We start from the raw sequence: 17,962 nt of genomic DNA, 5'->3' as shown, positions 1-17,962 counted from the left end.
TCAATAGATAACACAGTTTTTAATACATAATAGATACTTGTTCTTGTTGATTGACATTGATTCACAAGTTAGGATGAGAGCAATTATAGATGTCTAGAACATTTTTATCTATTCAAATGTGGGAAATATTCATGGAGAATCTTTCTATTAATTGCAGTTAATTAACCATTGTTGACTGTGTCCCTAAATAGTTCTGCCCTCCAAAAACCAAGTGCTAACTCTCTATATAAAAATTTAACATTTAGCACTTAGTCATAGGCCACTGAAGACAACCTGATAGTTATCATTTCATGAGTATATGTCATGTCTCCAATAGTCATCATTCTTTAATGTCAGGGTCTATATCTTGATATATTTGTAAATTGTAGGAATTAGTAGCATATCTTTCATATAGCAGAAACTAAATAGATGTTGACTGATGAAATGATCAGTTGTTTCCTAGCTCTGACATCAGGACTAAGTTTGGAAAAGTATCATAATATCACTTTTCCCAATATTCTTTTTTTTAAAAAAGGGCAATTCGTAAAACACGAAGTGTTAACACTCATTGTCTCCCAAAGAAATCAACACAACCTATAGAATCACAGATTTGTAGCTAGAAGAACAAATAGAGGTAATTTAGGTGATGCTTTCATTTTTGAAATGAGAATTGGTGTCTCAAAGACATTAAATAATTTAGCCCAAAATCATACGGATAAGTAAGTGGCAGAGCTGAGATTTGAATTCAAGTCTTTTCATTCCAAATCCAGTATACATTGCATTCCACTGCATCATACTACCTCCCAACAAGGCAAATAAAAATATAAATAATTTTTAAGAATACTACCTTCAGGGGGCAGCTGGGTAGCTCAGTGGATTGAGAGCCAAGCCTAGAGACGGGAGGTCCTAGGTTCAAATCTGGCCTCAGACACTTCCCAGCCGTGTGGCCCTGGGCAAGTCACTTAACCCCCATTGCCTAGGCCTTATCACTCTTCTGCCTTGGAGTCAATACACAGTAATGACTCCAAGACAGAAGGTAAGGGTTTAAAAAAATTTTTTTTTAAAGAATACTGCCTGCAGGGGCAGTAATCCTTAGTTTTAGAACATACTTTTGTCACTTATTAGCTCTTTAAAAAAATAAAAACGCTTACCTTCTCTCTTAGAATCAATGTTAAGTATCAATTGCAAGGCAGAAAAGCATTAAGGATTAAGCAATTGGGGTCAAGTGAGTTTGTCCTGGGTCACAGCTAGGAAGTATCTGAAAATAAATTTGAACCCTGAACTACTATCTCCAGGCCTAGCTCTCTCTCCACTGAACCATCTAGCTACCTTGACTTATCTCAACTTCAGTCAAGTAAATTAACCTCCCTGACCTAAGTTGACTCCTGTCAAATGAGAATAATTCTTTACCTCTCTAAATGAGCACTGAATGATAATTTTTTTTAAATTCTTTTCTGAATTCTATAATTTTGTGATGTATATTTTCTAGTAGTAATATGATAAATTGTGTAATTGTTTGACCAGGTAAACATTGTATTAGGGTATGAATACTTGTTCCTGGTTTGGGAAGATAATGATATCATAAAATAAAATTTCAATAAGGAAAACTAATCACAAAACAGTATGGGAAGATCACTGGGGGGAGTGGGGGAATGAAATAAAAATTACTACATTTTATTTGTATTTATGCAATACTAAAATACTATATATTATAAGTGCAACATGTACTAAAATTTCTAGATATGCTCTTATCTGACTAGTTGAATTAACCAGCATTCAATATTAAATTAATGTTTGAACATAGTAACCAAAATAGCATGAGGAGATAAATCTATTTTCATTGTCATGTGAAAAAGAAGCTAAATAGTTTTCATCATGTTTGCCAGTCTCCCTGGCCAACTTGTTGTGTATTAGCTGCATCTTTATTCATTCTCTTCAACTTACTGATCAAGACAGGGGAGGTAAAGATTGCTTGCTCTCCATTGCCACTCCAGGTTTCCCCCCCTATTTCCATCACTCAGTAACCTCTCTTCCTTTGATGTTCATGCTATATGTACTGCCCCTTCAAAATCCTAGTCATTGTCATTTATAGATTTCTATGTCACTCCCCTTCCTCATTGAGTTTGTTAAATGGCATTCTGTTCCCAAACTCCTCCCCTCATACATGGGGACTTCGACATACATATTAACTCTCTCAAAGACTCAAATCACTCAATTGTCCAACCTATTCACTTCTAAAGAACTACTCCTTCCCATTACCTTAGCCATTCACAAGAATGTTAATTTCCTTGATCTTGCACACATCAACAAAATACCATATCCACATTCAAGAGTTCAAAATCTCATTAGCTGACCAGATCCTATTGTCTTTTCATTTCTCCCTCTGTTCTGTATTCCCTTATAAAATCACACACTTTATATGTACTGTGACCTCTCTCATCCCTTGATCTCTCAAATGTTTCCCAAGGGAGCTGCTCTCTATTCTTTTCTCCATCTTGACCCAATGGTGAAACAAAGACACTTTACATTGTCCTCCTCCCTTGAATCCATAGTTTCCTTATTGTAACACCAATTAAATACTGCCAAACCTTTGCCTTGAATCTCTCTACCAATTCATTACTTTTATTCGTATATTAATGCTACTGACCAAAAAAAAAAGCAATAACAATAACAAAAAAAAAAAAACTTCATACAAGCATTCTGACTGGATCTACTAGAAATTTGTTGTACAATCTCAACTGGACCCTCACTACTGCTTTGGTGTTGTTATTATTAAAAATGATGAGGACCGAGATCAAAAGGAAGAATAGTATTTTAATAAAAGCCATGCTGATAGAGATAAACTGACCACGCACCTGTAAGAAACCTATTCCAACATCACACCTCCGCCATTTACCTTTCCTCTCTCCGCAAGCTCAGGTAGCTAAAGAGGAAGTTCCCAGTCACTTCCTCCTCTTTTAAAACAGTCCCTCACCTTCAATACGTCATCCAAAACAGGAAACCCATTGGGGATCATGGGAAATGTAGTTCCAAGTATCCCAAGTGATTTTAAATGACACATAACCCCCCTGAAATCCATTGAAAAAGACTGGTCTTTTTCAGTGGATCTTAAACCAAAAGAAAAGAGGACAAAAGCTAGCCGCACTGACAAAAGCCAATTTTGGGGCAGTCCCCCACTGGCATAAGAGTGTCCATTCAAAATAAATGCATTCAATTCGTTCAACCCCCATAGTTCAGATCAACTGCACCCCAAAGTTCAAATTTGGGTCTTCATGATCCAGTGAAGGCTCTTCAGGCATCTTTTGGTGCCTCCACCAAACAGGTTCGTCATCTGGATTCTGGGGGGATGGTACAATCCTTATCCTGAAATTACTCTCAAAGAATTTAAACTTTACATTATAGATTACAAAACATACATTCTTCTGAGAATTAACATTACCCCCCCCCCCGAGGTTACTTCTAAAGGAGTAAAAATTGACTTGCAATATAGATTATAGTTCAGACATTATGATTATAAAAACTTAACACACACCCCCTGAGGAAAATTTTAAATGACACATAACCCTAGTGATTTTAAATGACACAATGTTTAAAGTCCTTTCTAATCAGATCCCCTTTTCCCTTTCCAGTATTTTTACCCAAAATAAATGACCTAGAAAATAAATCTAATAGAGACAATTTGAGAATTACTGAACTACCTAAAAGCCATGATGAAGAAAAAATCTTGGACATCATATTACATACCCAGAGATCCTTTAATAAGAATCTAAAATTGAAATTGAAAGAATTCACAGATTACCTCCAGAAAGAAATACTCAGTTGACAATTTCCAGGAATATACTAACTAAATTCAAGAATCACAAAGCCAAGGAAAAATTCTTCAAACAGCCAGAAAGAAACCATTGAAATACTGTGGGTCTACAATCAGGATCACACAGGACCTAGCGGCATCTACATTAAAGGATCAAAAGGCATGGAATATGATATTCCGGAAGGTAAAAGATTTGGGTTTACAACCCAAAGTTTACCTATCCAGCAAAACTGAGTATATTCTTTCGGGGTGGGGGGGGATGGAATTTTAATAAGATAGAAGACTTCCAAGCATTCCTAAGGAATAAGTCAGACCTAAACAAAAAATCTGAAGTCCAAACATGAGACACAAAAGAAGCCCAAAAAGGAAAATGAGAAAGAGAAAATTTAAGAGACTCATTAAGGTCAAAATGTTTAAAAGTCTATATGGAAAGAGGATTTCTGTAATTCTCAAAAATTACTCTTAGTAGTAGAGAAGATAGAAGGAATTTACCCAGAAAGAGGGTGGAGTAGTAAAGCAATTATTATGATATGATATATATGTAAATGTGATGATATGGAATGATATGTATGTATGATATGATATGTAGGCTATGAATGATATGTAAAAAAAATCAATCAAGGGCTGAGAGGATTTCACTAAGAGAAAAAGGAAGGGAGAGATAGAATGGGGTAAATTACATAATATAAAGAGTAACAAAAAATCATTATAGAGAGGGAGGATAAGGGTGGTGAATGGAAATGTTTAAACTTTACTCTCATTGTAAAAGGCTCAGAGGGTAAAATAAGTATACTCAATGGAATATAGAATTCAACCTTACCCTACTCAGTGGGGTATAGATTTATATCTTACCCCACAGAGAAGTAGAAGGGGAATAAGACAAGGGAAGAGAGAGGTAACTGGAAAGAGGAGGAAGTGTGTGTGGGGGTGACAAAAAGCATAACACTGGTGAAGAGGAACAGAGAGAAAGGAATAGAGCAGGACTTAAAGGGGATAATATGATGAAAGGCAATACACAGTTAGTAATCATAATGCTTAATGTGAATGGGATGAACACAGCCATTACACAGAAGTGGATAGCAGAGTGAATTAAAAAAACAGAATACTACTATATGTTGCTTACAAGAAACATATCTGAGGCAGTGTGACATACACAGATTCAAGATAAAACTCTGGAGCAGAATTTATTATGTATCATCTAAAGTAAAAAAAAAGCAGGAGTAGCAATCATAATACCAGATAAAGCCAAAGTAGAAAATGATCTCATTAAAAGAGATAAGGAAGGGGCAGCTGGGTAGCTCAGTGGAGTGAGAGTCAGGCCTAGAGACAGGAAGTCCTAGGTTCAAACCCGGCCTCAGCCACTTCCAGCTGTGTGACCCTGGGCAAGTCACTTGACCCCCATTGCCCACCCTTACCACTCTTCCACCTATGAGAAAATACACCAAAGTACAAGGGTTTAAAAAAAACAAAACAAAAAAAAGAGATAAGGAAGGAAATTACATTTTGCTAAAAGGTACTATGAACAATGAAGTAATATCATTACTAAACATTTATCCACCAAATGGTATAGCACCTAGATTTGTAAAGGAAAAATTAAAGGAGCTCAAGAAGGAAACAGATAGTAAGGCCATATTAGTGGAGGATCTCAAACTTCCCCTTTCAGAACTAGAAAAACTAAACAGAAAAATAAATAAGAAAGATGTGAGGAATGTGAATGAAATGCTAGAAAAATTAGAGTTATTAGATATCTGGAGAAAACTGAATAGGAATAAAAAGGAATATACCTTATTCTCAGCAGTCCATGGTACATATACAAAGATCGACAATGTAATAGGGCATAGAAATACTGCAAATGAATACAGAAAAGCAGAAATAATAAACTTTTTCAGATCATTATGCAATAAAAATTATTCTTAGTGAGGGCCCATGGAAAGGCAAATTTAAAAGTAATTAGAAACTAAATAATCTAATCCTTCAAAACTGGTTTGTCAAAAAAGAAATCATAGGAACAATTACAGACTTCATTAAAGAGAATGACAATGAGGAGACATTATATCAAATCCTATGGGATACAGCCAAAGTAGTACTTAGGGGAAAATTTATATTGCTGCAGACTTTTCACAGCAAAATAGAGAGGAAAAAGATAAATAATTTGGGCTTGCCACTTAAAAATTAGAAAAAGAGCAAATTAAATATCCCCAGATAAAAACTAAATTGGAAATACTAAAAATTAAAGGAGAAATCAATCAAATTATAAGTAAAAGAACTATTGAACTGATAAATAATACTAAGCTGGTACTTTGAAAAAACAAATAAAATAGATATACTAGTGGTTAACCTAATAAAAAAAAAAGAAAGAAGAGAATAAAATTAATAGTATCAATGAAAAGATGAAAAGGGTGATCTGACACCTACTAAAGCAGAAATTAAGATAATTATTAGATGATCTGACATCTACTAAAGCAGAAATTAAGATAATTATTAGGAACTATTTTGCTCAATTACATGACAATAAATATGACAATCTAGGTGAAATGGATAAATATTTACAAAAATATAAATTTCCATGATTAGCAAAAGAGGAAATAGAATACTTAAACAATCCCATCTCAGAAAAAGAAATTGAACAAGCCATAAAGAAACTTCCTAAGAAAAAATCTCTAGGGCCAAATGGATTCACAAGTGAATTGTATCAAACATTTAAAGAATAACTAATACCAATACTATACAAATTATTTGACAACATAAGCAAAGAATGAGTTTTGTCAAATTCTTTTTATGACCCAAATATGGTATTGTTTCCAAAGTCAAGCAGACCAAAAACAGAAAAGGAAAACTACAGACCAATTTTCTTAATGAACATAGATGCAAAATTCTTAAATAAAATGCTAGAAAAAAGACTATAGAAAGTTATCACAAGGATTATCCATTATGATCAGGTGGGATTTATACCAGGAATGCAAGAATTGTTTACTGTTGGGAAAACCATACACATAATTGACCATATCAATAATCAAACCAACAGAAATAACAGGATTATCTAAATAGATGCAGAAAAAGCTTTTGACAAAAGACAACACTCATTCCTACTGAAAACATGAGAAAGTATAGGAATATAAGGGTCATTCCTCAAAATAATAAACAGCATATATTTAAAATCATCAGCAACTATCATCTGCAATGCAGATAAGTTAAAAGCCTTTCCAATAAGATCAGGAGTGAAGCAAGGATGCCCATTAGCACCTCTATTATTCAATATTGTACTAGAAATGCTAGCAGTAGCAATTAGAGAAGAAAAAATAAATAGAAGGGATTAAAGTAGGAAATGAGGAAACTAAACTATCATTTTGAAAATGATATAATGGTATACTTAAAGAATCCTAGAAAAATCAATTAAAAGACTAATGGAAATAATTAAAAACTATAGCAAAGTTGCAGGGTACAAGAAAAACTCACATAAATCATCAGTATTTGTATATATTTCCAACACAACTCAGCAGCAAGAATTAGAAAGAGAAACTTTATTTAAAATCACTCTAGACAATATAAAATAATTAGGAATTTATCTACCAAGACAAACACAAGAATTCTATGAATACAACTACAGAGCACTTTTCACACAATTAAAACTAGATCTAAATAACTGGAAAAAATATTAATTACTCATGGGTAGGACAAGCTAACATAATAAAAATGATAATCTTACCCAAATTAATCTACTTATTCAGTGCCATATCTTTCAAACTACCAAAAAACTTTTTTCTAGAATTAGAAAAACATTATAACAAAGTTCATCTGGAAGAAAAAGGGATAAAGAATATGTAGAGAAATAATGAAAAAAAGTGAAGGATGGGGGCCTAGCAGTACCAGATCTTAAACTGTACTATAAAGCAGTGGTTATCAAAATAATATGATACTGGTTAAGAGACAGAAGGGTAAATCAGTGGAATAGACTAGGGGTAAATGACCCCAGCAAGCTAGTGTTCAATAAACCCAAAGATCCCAGTTTTGGGGACAAGAACTTGCTTTTTGACAAAAGCTGCTGGGAAAACTGGCAAACACTATGGGAAAAATTAGATTTAGATCAGTGATGGGCAAACTATGGCCCATGGGCCAGATGCAGCCCCCTGAAATGTTCTACCTGGCTATGCAACATTATTCCTAATCTGAAAAATACAATGAGTATTTTTATAAATACAATGTATTTTATATAATACAATGAAACTTCAAAAGAGTTGCCTTAGAAACAGACTGACAGATAAGCATTTCCTTTCCTTTGGCCCCCTCTTTAAAAAGTTTGCCCATCACTGGTTTAGATCAACATCTCACACCCTAGACCAACATAAATTCTGAATGGGTAAATGACTTTAATATAAAGAACGAAACCATAAGTAAATTAGATGAACACAGAAGAGTATACCTGTCAGATCTGTGAGAAAGGTAGGAATTTAAGACCAAGCAAGAGATAGAGAACATTACAAAATATAAAATGAATGACTTTGGTTACATCAAATTAAAAAAGTTTTGTACAGACAAAACCAATGCAACCAAAATTAGAAGGAAAACAATAAACTTGGAGAACATTTTTAAAACAAAACACTCTGACAAAGGTTTAATCTCCCAAATATATTGAAGCATATCACTCAACTTTATTTCCTTCAAGAATTTTTCTCTTGAGGGCAGTTGGGTAGCTCAGTGGATTGAAAGTCAGGCCTAGAGATGGGAGGTCCTAGGTTCAAATCTGGCCTCATAAACTTCCCAGGTGTGTGAACCTGAACAAGTCACTTAATCCCCATTGCCTAGACCTTACCACTCTTCTGCCTTGTAAACAATATACTGTATTGATTCCAAGATGGAAGGTAAGGATTAAAAAAAAATAATTTTTCTCTGGTATAAGCAATATTTGTCTTTTTTTAGCACATGACAAACATGGAGATACATATTGCATTCAATGGGAGGAAGGCTAGAAGGGAGCAAGAGAATAATGATTGAAAATGTCAGAAAAATATTATTTAAAAAGTATCTATATCTACATGTAATAGGGAAAAAAATAAAATTAAAGAAAAAGAAAGGTGAAAAAATAATCATAGCGCCATAGATTTAAAATAGTAAAGGAACTTTTTATAGTAAATGAAATTGAGTCTCAGAGAGGTTAAGTGATTTCCTCAAGTATTACTGGCCCATTTTAGCTCTAAAATTTAACAAGTCATTTTCTTTTTTATGTTTCCTAAACCCATTTATATGTTTTTCTCACTTCATTTTCTTATACTTTTATTGTGTTATCTATTTATTTTGAATCTCTGAATAATTAATTAATATACTACACTGTGGAAAATGAATAAACTCAGCTATCTGATTGCTATTAGATTGGAAACTGAATGAGCACCAGAACAATTCTATGCGAATTGAACTAACAGCTGTTCTCTGAGCTCATTTTTTTCCTTCTTCCTTTGTAAATTCATGAATACCAAGTCCTGTCCCTAGAATGTGTTCCATTTTCATCTTTACTACTCAGATTTCTTAGCTTTCTTTGAGTTTCATTTATTGGGTTACCTCCTCAATGAAGCCTTCCCTTATCTTCATTTTTCCTTATTTATCTTCATTATTTCCTTATTCATTTTCCTTATTATTCTTTTCCTTATTTCCTTATTTTTTCCTTATTCATTTTTCTTCATATTTACTTATTATTCCATTATTTCCTTTGTTCCAATTAATTACATTACAATTTTAAATATTTTTCTTAATATTTTATAATCCATGTTCCCTTCTCCTTGTCAGGAAGGCAGATATTGTGATATGATACACATAATATATTAGAATGTAATACTATTATGTTGTGTAATATTAATTCCTGGTAAGAAAATGGAGACCAAGATGAATGACAGCCAACAGTTTATAACGTGGAACTTAACCCAGATGCCATGAGCCAAAGGGCAAAAGGCAGTTGCTGCCAGCACTATAAAAAGGCAAAAGCTGAATCAAATGCTCTCTCAGTTGTGAAAAGGAGACCCTGGGTAGCTGGGTGGGTAGGCCAAGCAACCTGCTCAAATTACTTGTATCCTGTTTCTAATCCTATTCCATTGATCACCACATCACCAACTACTGAATAGAGCTATAAAATATATACCAGCTCTCTGATTATCAAGAAGAATATCATCAAACTCTCACCACCTGGTCAGGGCCAAGGTGTCGGCCTGACCAGGGCCAAGAGGGAGAGGAACCTCTCCAGCCACCTGGCACAACCTGATTATCAAATTGACTATTCATCTCTATCATCTATAGTCTAGCACAGATTCCCAACACCTCATTCCTCAACCGTGATCCTTCCCCTGAGTTTATTATAATTAAATTCTTAAATCTATTTGGGTGAAGGCTGTTATTATCCTCAAGATCAGTCTAATAGTCTTGCATTCAAAGAGGAAAGGGAATATTTTAGTTAAGTCACAGTCAACCGCATTATCCATTCATCATTAACATCTATCTTCATCATTAACATTTATCCAATCAAGGCTAACATTTATCTATCAATTTAACCCCCAAGACAAGTAGCCAGAGAAGCTGTGTGATTCAGTTCACAGATTCTCACATAGTCACTTAGTCTTGGGCACTGTAGATGGGAACTGGCGCTCAGTTAAGCTACAAATATTTGGGGACCTTGTGTTCACTACCTCAATCTTGGTGTTCACTTAGACCTCCCATCCTTACTCAGCTTAGGTCCTTATATTATCTGAGTACCTTGGGCCATCTCTCTATCAGGCCCAACCCAGAAGCACCATACCGCCCATAACAGTAGTACATATATACACATATATTATTATCTTATAACACATATTTCCCTTTTCATCATTTTGTGAAAGAAAACATATATTGCTTTCACTAGAGAAAAATTAATGGAGGAAATAAAGAATTGTATGTTTCAATTTGCATTAATACTCTGTTCCTTCTATGGTGATAGATATCCCATTTTTTGCATGAGTCTCTTAGAGTTGTGTTGGATCCTTTCCTTGTTGATAATAGTTGTCATTCACAATTGATCATCACACACTATTGTTCTTGCTATGTACAATATTCTCCTTATTCTGCTCACTTTACTTTTTATTTCTTCATATAGGTTCAGGGTTTTTTGTTTTGGTTTTGGTTTTTTGTGATTATCTTCTTTATCAGTTCTTAAAACACAATAGATTCCATTACAATTCTACAGCACAACTTCCTCAGCTATTCTCCAATTGATGGACATCTCTTCATTTTCCACTTCTTTGCCATCACAAAAAGAGCTGCTATAAATAGTTTAGATTATATAATAATATATTTTAAATTCTTGTCTCTCCATCTCTGTGAAGTGTTCCTAATCTTCTGAGTGATATTCTTTCCTGAGCGCATTTAAAAAATCTCTCTTGACTCATTTTACCTTACATTTCATTATACATAATTATTCATGTGTTGTATCTTTTGCCTCACAGTTCTTTAAGGATGAAGAATCCATCCATTTAAATCGTTGTGCTTAGAACATTTTAGGTGCTTCATGAAGGTTTATTTTGTTGTTTGTTGTATTCCCTAGTACTTAGTCCAGTTCTTTATTCATTGTAAACATTTAACATATTTGTGGATTAAATAAAATTTTTATAAATATTATAATGAGCAGAAAGATAGAAAGAATTACCAGAAAATCAATCAAGCAGGAAATGGTATTGAAATTGGGTAATATATTCAATATTTTTCCATTTTTATCTATAAGACACATCATATAGGTGATGACATTATGCAAGCCTATTCAATCTGTAGATATTTTACTAAATTTTAGCTTTATATTATTCTTTTATTCTTTGTCCTCTTGACATTAAGGGACCAAGGGATTACACTATTGATTTCCTACTGCATGATTCTATTGTACATTAAAGAAATCAATTAAAGTAGAAATAACATAGAAAATAAATCAGGCTATAAATATTGAAAAAAAAGATAAATTAATTTTGTTTTTCCCCTGTGGATAAATAACCAGAAAACATGAAAATAGACAACTTCAAACAATTCTGAAGTGTTGTTGCTTGATAATATTTTTTCATAATTACAAAGGAGTTATGAAGATTTGTTTGAAAAGCTGCCAATTTCTAATGCTTGAAATATTTTCCAAACAAAAAGCTCAGATGTTTTCATGTCCCTTTTCCATTTCAGGGGAGGTTATGGTCATGAAATAGGAAAACGTCCTTGGATTACAGGAGATGAATGCATTGCACACCATATGATTAACATTGTAGGTAAGCATAAATTACAATAAATATTTTCTGAAAAAAGAATATAAATGGTTTATTCTGTAGCTTAAGCATCAATTGTAAATTCACAGGTTTTGTTGTAGTATTAAAGATAAGTTTCTCTTTAATCCTTACCATATATTTAAATTTATCTCCCATAACACTGAAGGTTATCCATGGATAGTATTATATGACTAAAATTAGATCTTCAAAGATTCTTGCTGCATATATAAACTGAACTAAACCGTGTAGTCTGGCTGATACAAAACACCAAAACATTATCTTATATACTTAAGAATTTGCTCAATATTTATATGAATTGCTGTGTTTTTCTTTCCACTCAAAAGACGAGAAAACCTTATGAGTGGTAGAACAAGTAAATCTCTTGTTTTAAATAGCTCATAGCATATAGCAAATTGCCTTAAAATTTTTTTAATTATTTTTCAGTTGTATCTAACATTGTTTGTGTCACATGGGAAATGACAGGTTGAAATTCCTGCAAGATACAGGGTCAAGACTCACCCAGAATTCCAGGGGACCCCCCTCTAGAGAACTCTGGGTAAGGGAACAGTTTGAAAGGAGTTTAACAGTTGATTCCTGGGGGTTGAAGTGGGCAGGTCATGCTGTTTGCTATTCCCGGTTTTGGGATTGCCTTGGGGGCCATAGTGGCAAAAGCCATTTTGGTTTCTTCTCAGGAGTTTGCCTGACTAGCAGATTTAGACCTTTCTAGCAATAGCATTTGTTATTCATTTAGTTATTTTAGATATTAGAAGTGATAATTACAGGCTTGAGGGCAAGCTAACTAAAAGTCTGCCACTCCCTCCTGGGGGGGTGGGGCAGTTTCTACCTAACAGTTCAAGGCTTCCCAGATCTTATCCAAATCTTTGATACCCCTTCCCTGCCTTTCCTTTCTTCTTTTATCAATATAAACTTCATCTTGAGTAGCTGGGCCTAGCTATTATTTTGGGCATACTCCCTTTCAGTTGCCAGCCAAAGAAGTCAGATCCTCCTCTGTCCCAGATAACAAGAAGACATCAAGCTTCTCCTATTGTCCCTCCATCAAACCTGTGGGGAATATAAGTTGGGAAAGTGAAAGTTATTTGTGATTTACCTTGCTGAGCCTAGTAAGAAGATATCAGTCCTGCCTCCATTTCCAACTGATTTCCAACTTCTAGGTGAGAGGGGTGAAGAGTAAGGAGTACCTACCCCTCCCCAATCACTCAAGCCTGTGTGTGGGGAAAGAGCGAGTCCTGCAGTTTTCTAGTATCAGGCCATCTCTTCAGCTTCCCCAAATATCTCTGTTAAGATCAACATAACACTTGTTGTAGTAAAAGCATAGATCCCCTGGAAAATATCATTGATTATTCCTTGTTGTTTCCCTCTCTTCATAATCAGCTGGATCTTTGTCTTAGTCATACATGAATTGAACCTCTGAATCAGCAATTTGGGTTCTGTTAGATTCAATTAATGTGGTATAACTAATCTATTGCCTTTTATCCTTTCTACATGTAAATAATAGGTGCTAGATACATATGGATTTATTGGTTGATTATCTGTGAATCTTAGAACTTCTTATTCTATATAACTTTGATATTTTAGACTATATTTAGAAGGTCAATGAAAAGTTTGAGAAATAAAGACTTCTCTTGAAATAGATTATATCTTTTAAAAATTATTTTCTCCTATCAGTCTACAAGTTCATTGGCTTAGCTTCATATAGTTCAATTCAGCTAGCATGAGTTATTGCCACATTATATCTCTAGACTTTATTTACTTCTAGTTCCATTTATCAATATCATTTCCAGTGGATATTCTATTGTTATCTCAAATTCAACAAATATAAAACTGGATTCAGCACCATCCTATGAATATCCTCTGTTTTTCTTCTTTTTGCCAAAAGCATAATTATTCTTTCTTGTAGGCACCCAGAACCCTCCATCTCAGTCACTCTGATATACTATGGCAGTGATGGCAAACCTTTTACAGATAGAGTGCCAGTCTCACCTCAAACCCCCCCCAGACTGCATGTCAATCCCCTCCCCACCACTGGGTGCTAGGTATGCCTCCCCTTACCTTACACAGGGGAGGGAGAAAGTGCTCCCATTGGGCTGCTGGGAGGAGGGGTGGGTGAAGTGAGGAATGTCCTCTGCAAGGGTATAGAGGGAGAGGAGAGCGACCCAAGCACTTCTCTCCCCTCCAGCTTATCTGGCTGTGAGCCACCCACCTTACTCATTGTGCATTCCCTTTGAGATGCTGGGTAGAGGGGTGGGGAAATAAAAAATGTCATCTGGCACAGTTGAAAGGGGGAGGGAAGCAGCTCCACCTGAGTCCCTCTGCCTTTCTATTAAGGAACTTTGGGTGGGGGAGGAAGGGAGAGTTGCCATCTTTGACACCTGTGCCATAGGTTCACCATTACTATACTATGGTATTTCATGGCATGATGGATAGAGGGCTGCCCTGAATTCAGGAAGCATTGAATTGGTATGGAGTCCTTCCTTTGAAACTATTTTTGAGACTACAGACAAATCACTTAACTTCTCCATATATAGTTCGGAGACCATACTCTTTAAAACTGTAAAGTTGTATGTCAGTTTCTAATCTGCATATGTGGAGGGATTTTCCATACTGATGAAATCAAATATTTAGATCCCACCCCAATATATCTAAAACAAACAAACAAAAATGCTTGCTTTAGAATCGTGTTTTTTTGTTTTGATTACATAGAAATAATTAAACATTGTTTACTTGTTTCATTATGAAATGGTAGTCTTGGGTAGCAATGTAGAAGAAATCCATAGGTAATATAATTTGAACATGTATTATATAAAATTTTGGATATGTGTGTGAACACATATATACATCTATAAATTTGTACTGTCTCCCTTAGAAACATGAATTTATTTTTAATATTCCTCAATAATGCCTCTAATATCTCTCACTTTTCTTTCTCCACTCCATTCACATTAGTAGAACAATCATATCATAATTTAACATAAAGTTTTATTGATTCTTTTTTTTAACATAAAAGTCATTACTTGATAGACATGCTTCCATAAGCCATTCCTTGTAGCAAATAACAAGTAAAAAATTACAAAGCACCATGCCTGGTGATGTTAAAGGTAAATAGATTATGCATCCAAAGTCCTTAATTCTTTATTAAGAAGAGTGATATATGTTTTAAAAATATATTCTATGAGAACATGCATACTCTCTGTAGTCAACATTTCCTCACTTTTAGCAATGCTACACACCACTATGAGTAGACTTTGTCAGAAACCACAACTTTTATAACATCACAGTCCTATTCAGACATCTTAAGAATATCCCCACTGATATAGCATAAAATCCAAACTCTTTAACCTAGCATTCAGAACCTTCTTTTCTCTAATCTTGACCTACATTTCCCAAACTGAACACTCAGGGATATATCAAATTCAATATGTTCTACTATGGGCTCTATTCTAATAATTGTTCCCTTATTTATAGTCATTCATGTTCCTCCCTGCTCCTTAATAATTGTCTGTCAAAACTCAGGTCAAGCAATATTATTGTTATGATGCCTCTATAATTCATACCAGCTCATAGATTTCTGTTCATTTTTTTAAACTCCTACAGCATATATTGTCTATGACACTTATGAGAGCTCAAAAGTAAACTATGCTTTCTCACAGTCTTGTATTCTTTGTATTTATCTAACTTGGCATGCTAATTTGTAAAAATACTAGGGGTTTAACCAATACTTCTTGAATGAACCTTAGAGGCTTTGAGTTAGAAGGAATCTCAAAAGCCTTATGTACTTGGACAGAAATCACTTCTACAAACAAAAAGTGGTCAGTTTTATTTGCAGGAATATATTCAGTGATGGAGATTCTACTATTTTACAAAGAAACTTGGGAATATCCCCAAATATCATGTAGAATTCATTTATTTCATTCCAAAATCTGTCTTTTGTATTTTCCACACATTCTTTTTAGTTCTACTCTCTGCAAACAAAAGAAGAATAAACCTAATCCCTTTTCCACATGGCAGTCCTTTAACAGGTATGTCCTTAGTAAGTTTTCTCCAGGCTAAATATAACCAAATCACCTAATCTTGATAGGGCACAAGCACTTCAACATCCTAATTATCTTTCTCAAAATTCTTTCTAGTTTGTCTTAGATATCTGTTTGTTTGTTCCAAGATTATTGTTTCTAAAAATGGTTGTCTTTCCAATATGCACCAAATTCAGAAATTAACACAACTTCAGTTATGCCCTAATGAAGTCAGAGTACATTGGTACTTTCCCTTCTTTATTCCTAGACATGATGCTCTTATTAATGTAACTAAAGTTTGAATTAGCTTCCTTGGCCACCATATCTCACTGTTGACTCATGTTGAATTTGCAGTACACTAACCTTCCAGATATTTTTTCAGGTAAACTCCTATATAGTCAAGCCTTCTCCACCTTATGTTTATGAGACTAATTTCTTAAACTCAAGGGTAAGACTATTTATCTCTATTTTTATCATCATTGATTTTGTCCAGTTTGTTAGGAGGTCTCATTTAGAAACTTTTCTCTCATCTATTGTTTTAGCAATTTTTTCCATTTTTTGTCTCTTGCAAATGTGATGTGTATGACATCAATGCCTTTATGTAAGCTGGTGTAACATAGAGATGGCAGGGTGGAACTCCTGCAAGATACAGGGTCAAGTCTGATAAAAATGTTGGACCTCACAGGACTAAGAAAAAAATTTAAGCTCCTTCAATGGAGATAAGCTACCATCTAACCATTAATGATTACCCTTGGATTCTGACCACTCAACCAGTTCTGAATAAGTAAACATATTCATTTTTTTAGCATCTTCCATCTATCTTTGTGAAATATTATTCAGCAAGCATTTTCTCCACAACACTTATTAAATGGTTTTAGGGAGTTACATAACAGGGATATAAAACATGACTTATAAGAGCATTCAGGTTTTAGCACCTAGGAACAGTTTATTCATGTGTGTCAGAATTATTTGGATGAAATTTTTCCCCTGATGGGTACAATTAGCATCACAATAATCCTGGATTAGATATGCATTCATATAAAATATGAGTTTAATACTGCTATCTCAATATTGACTGATTATTTAGGAGTCATTTTCAATTTAGGCAATTATGAAAGTATTTATGAAATGTTCTTTCCAAAAATTATGTATTTTTTAAATCTCTATAATAGGTAAAAACAGAAGAGAGAACTCTTGGTTACCTTTATTTTTATGTTTAATATCAAATCATAAACCAAATTTTAATACTATTACTTTAGGCTTATTATTTATCATTGTAAGAGAGGAAAATGTTCAAAGCTATATCAAAAAAGCAGCAAGTGGATATTATACTGTAAGATTTATTCATAAGGGCACTAAAACCTATCGCAGATTTCCTTTTTTCATTTAAAAGTTTATAGCTCTATAGCAACTTCCTTATTAAATAGGGAAGCATTATACTATTAAAATGTTACCGTGTTAAATATATATCATAAGTGGAGTCAAGGGCGGTAAAAACAAGAGTTGCTTTATCATACCTAAACCCAGTAATACAACTGAAAAACTGGAGCTGATTGTTTTGCTATGGCTTGTGACAGTAGTCCAGCATTGTAGGACTCACCTTGAAATGGAATGACAAGCTGAAATACTCATCACATCACACCACTTCTAAAACATTCCTATTAAGTCAAAATATTAGAAAATGGCAATGCTTTTGTTTATATATAGGTACAGAAATGACAATTCAGACATGAAGAATTCAGTATGAAGAAATGGAAAGTTAGCCTGTTATAGTCAATAGAAGCATCAGATAATCTTCTTACATCTTTTTCATCATCTATAAAATGGGAATAGTAATAGTGAAATGACTTACCTCACATGGCTTTTGTGAATCTTAAAAAAGATTAATATCT

General features: G+C 34.0%; 1 protein-coding gene across 1 annotated transcript in view; it reads left to right on the top strand.

Annotated features, from left to right (window-relative positions):
* Positions 1-17,962, top strand: part of KYNU (kynureninase) — a 120,285-nt gene that overhangs the window by 29,376 nt on the left and 72,947 nt on the right. The window contains exon 4 of the mRNA XM_044669899.1: positions 11,963-12,045. Within this exon, the coding sequence (XP_044525834.1) occupies positions 11,963-12,045 (83 nt within the window). The remainder of the gene's footprint in view (positions 1-11,962; positions 12,046-17,962) is intronic.

This window comes from Gracilinanus agilis, chromosome 3 (assembly GCF_016433145.1).
Source record: "Gracilinanus agilis isolate LMUSP501 chromosome 3, AgileGrace, whole genome shotgun sequence".
Lineage (NCBI taxonomy): Eukaryota > Metazoa > Chordata > Mammalia > Didelphimorphia > Didelphidae > Gracilinanus > Gracilinanus agilis.
Note: the sequence above shows the minus strand (reverse complement) of the source record. Positions and strands in the feature narration are given on the sequence as shown.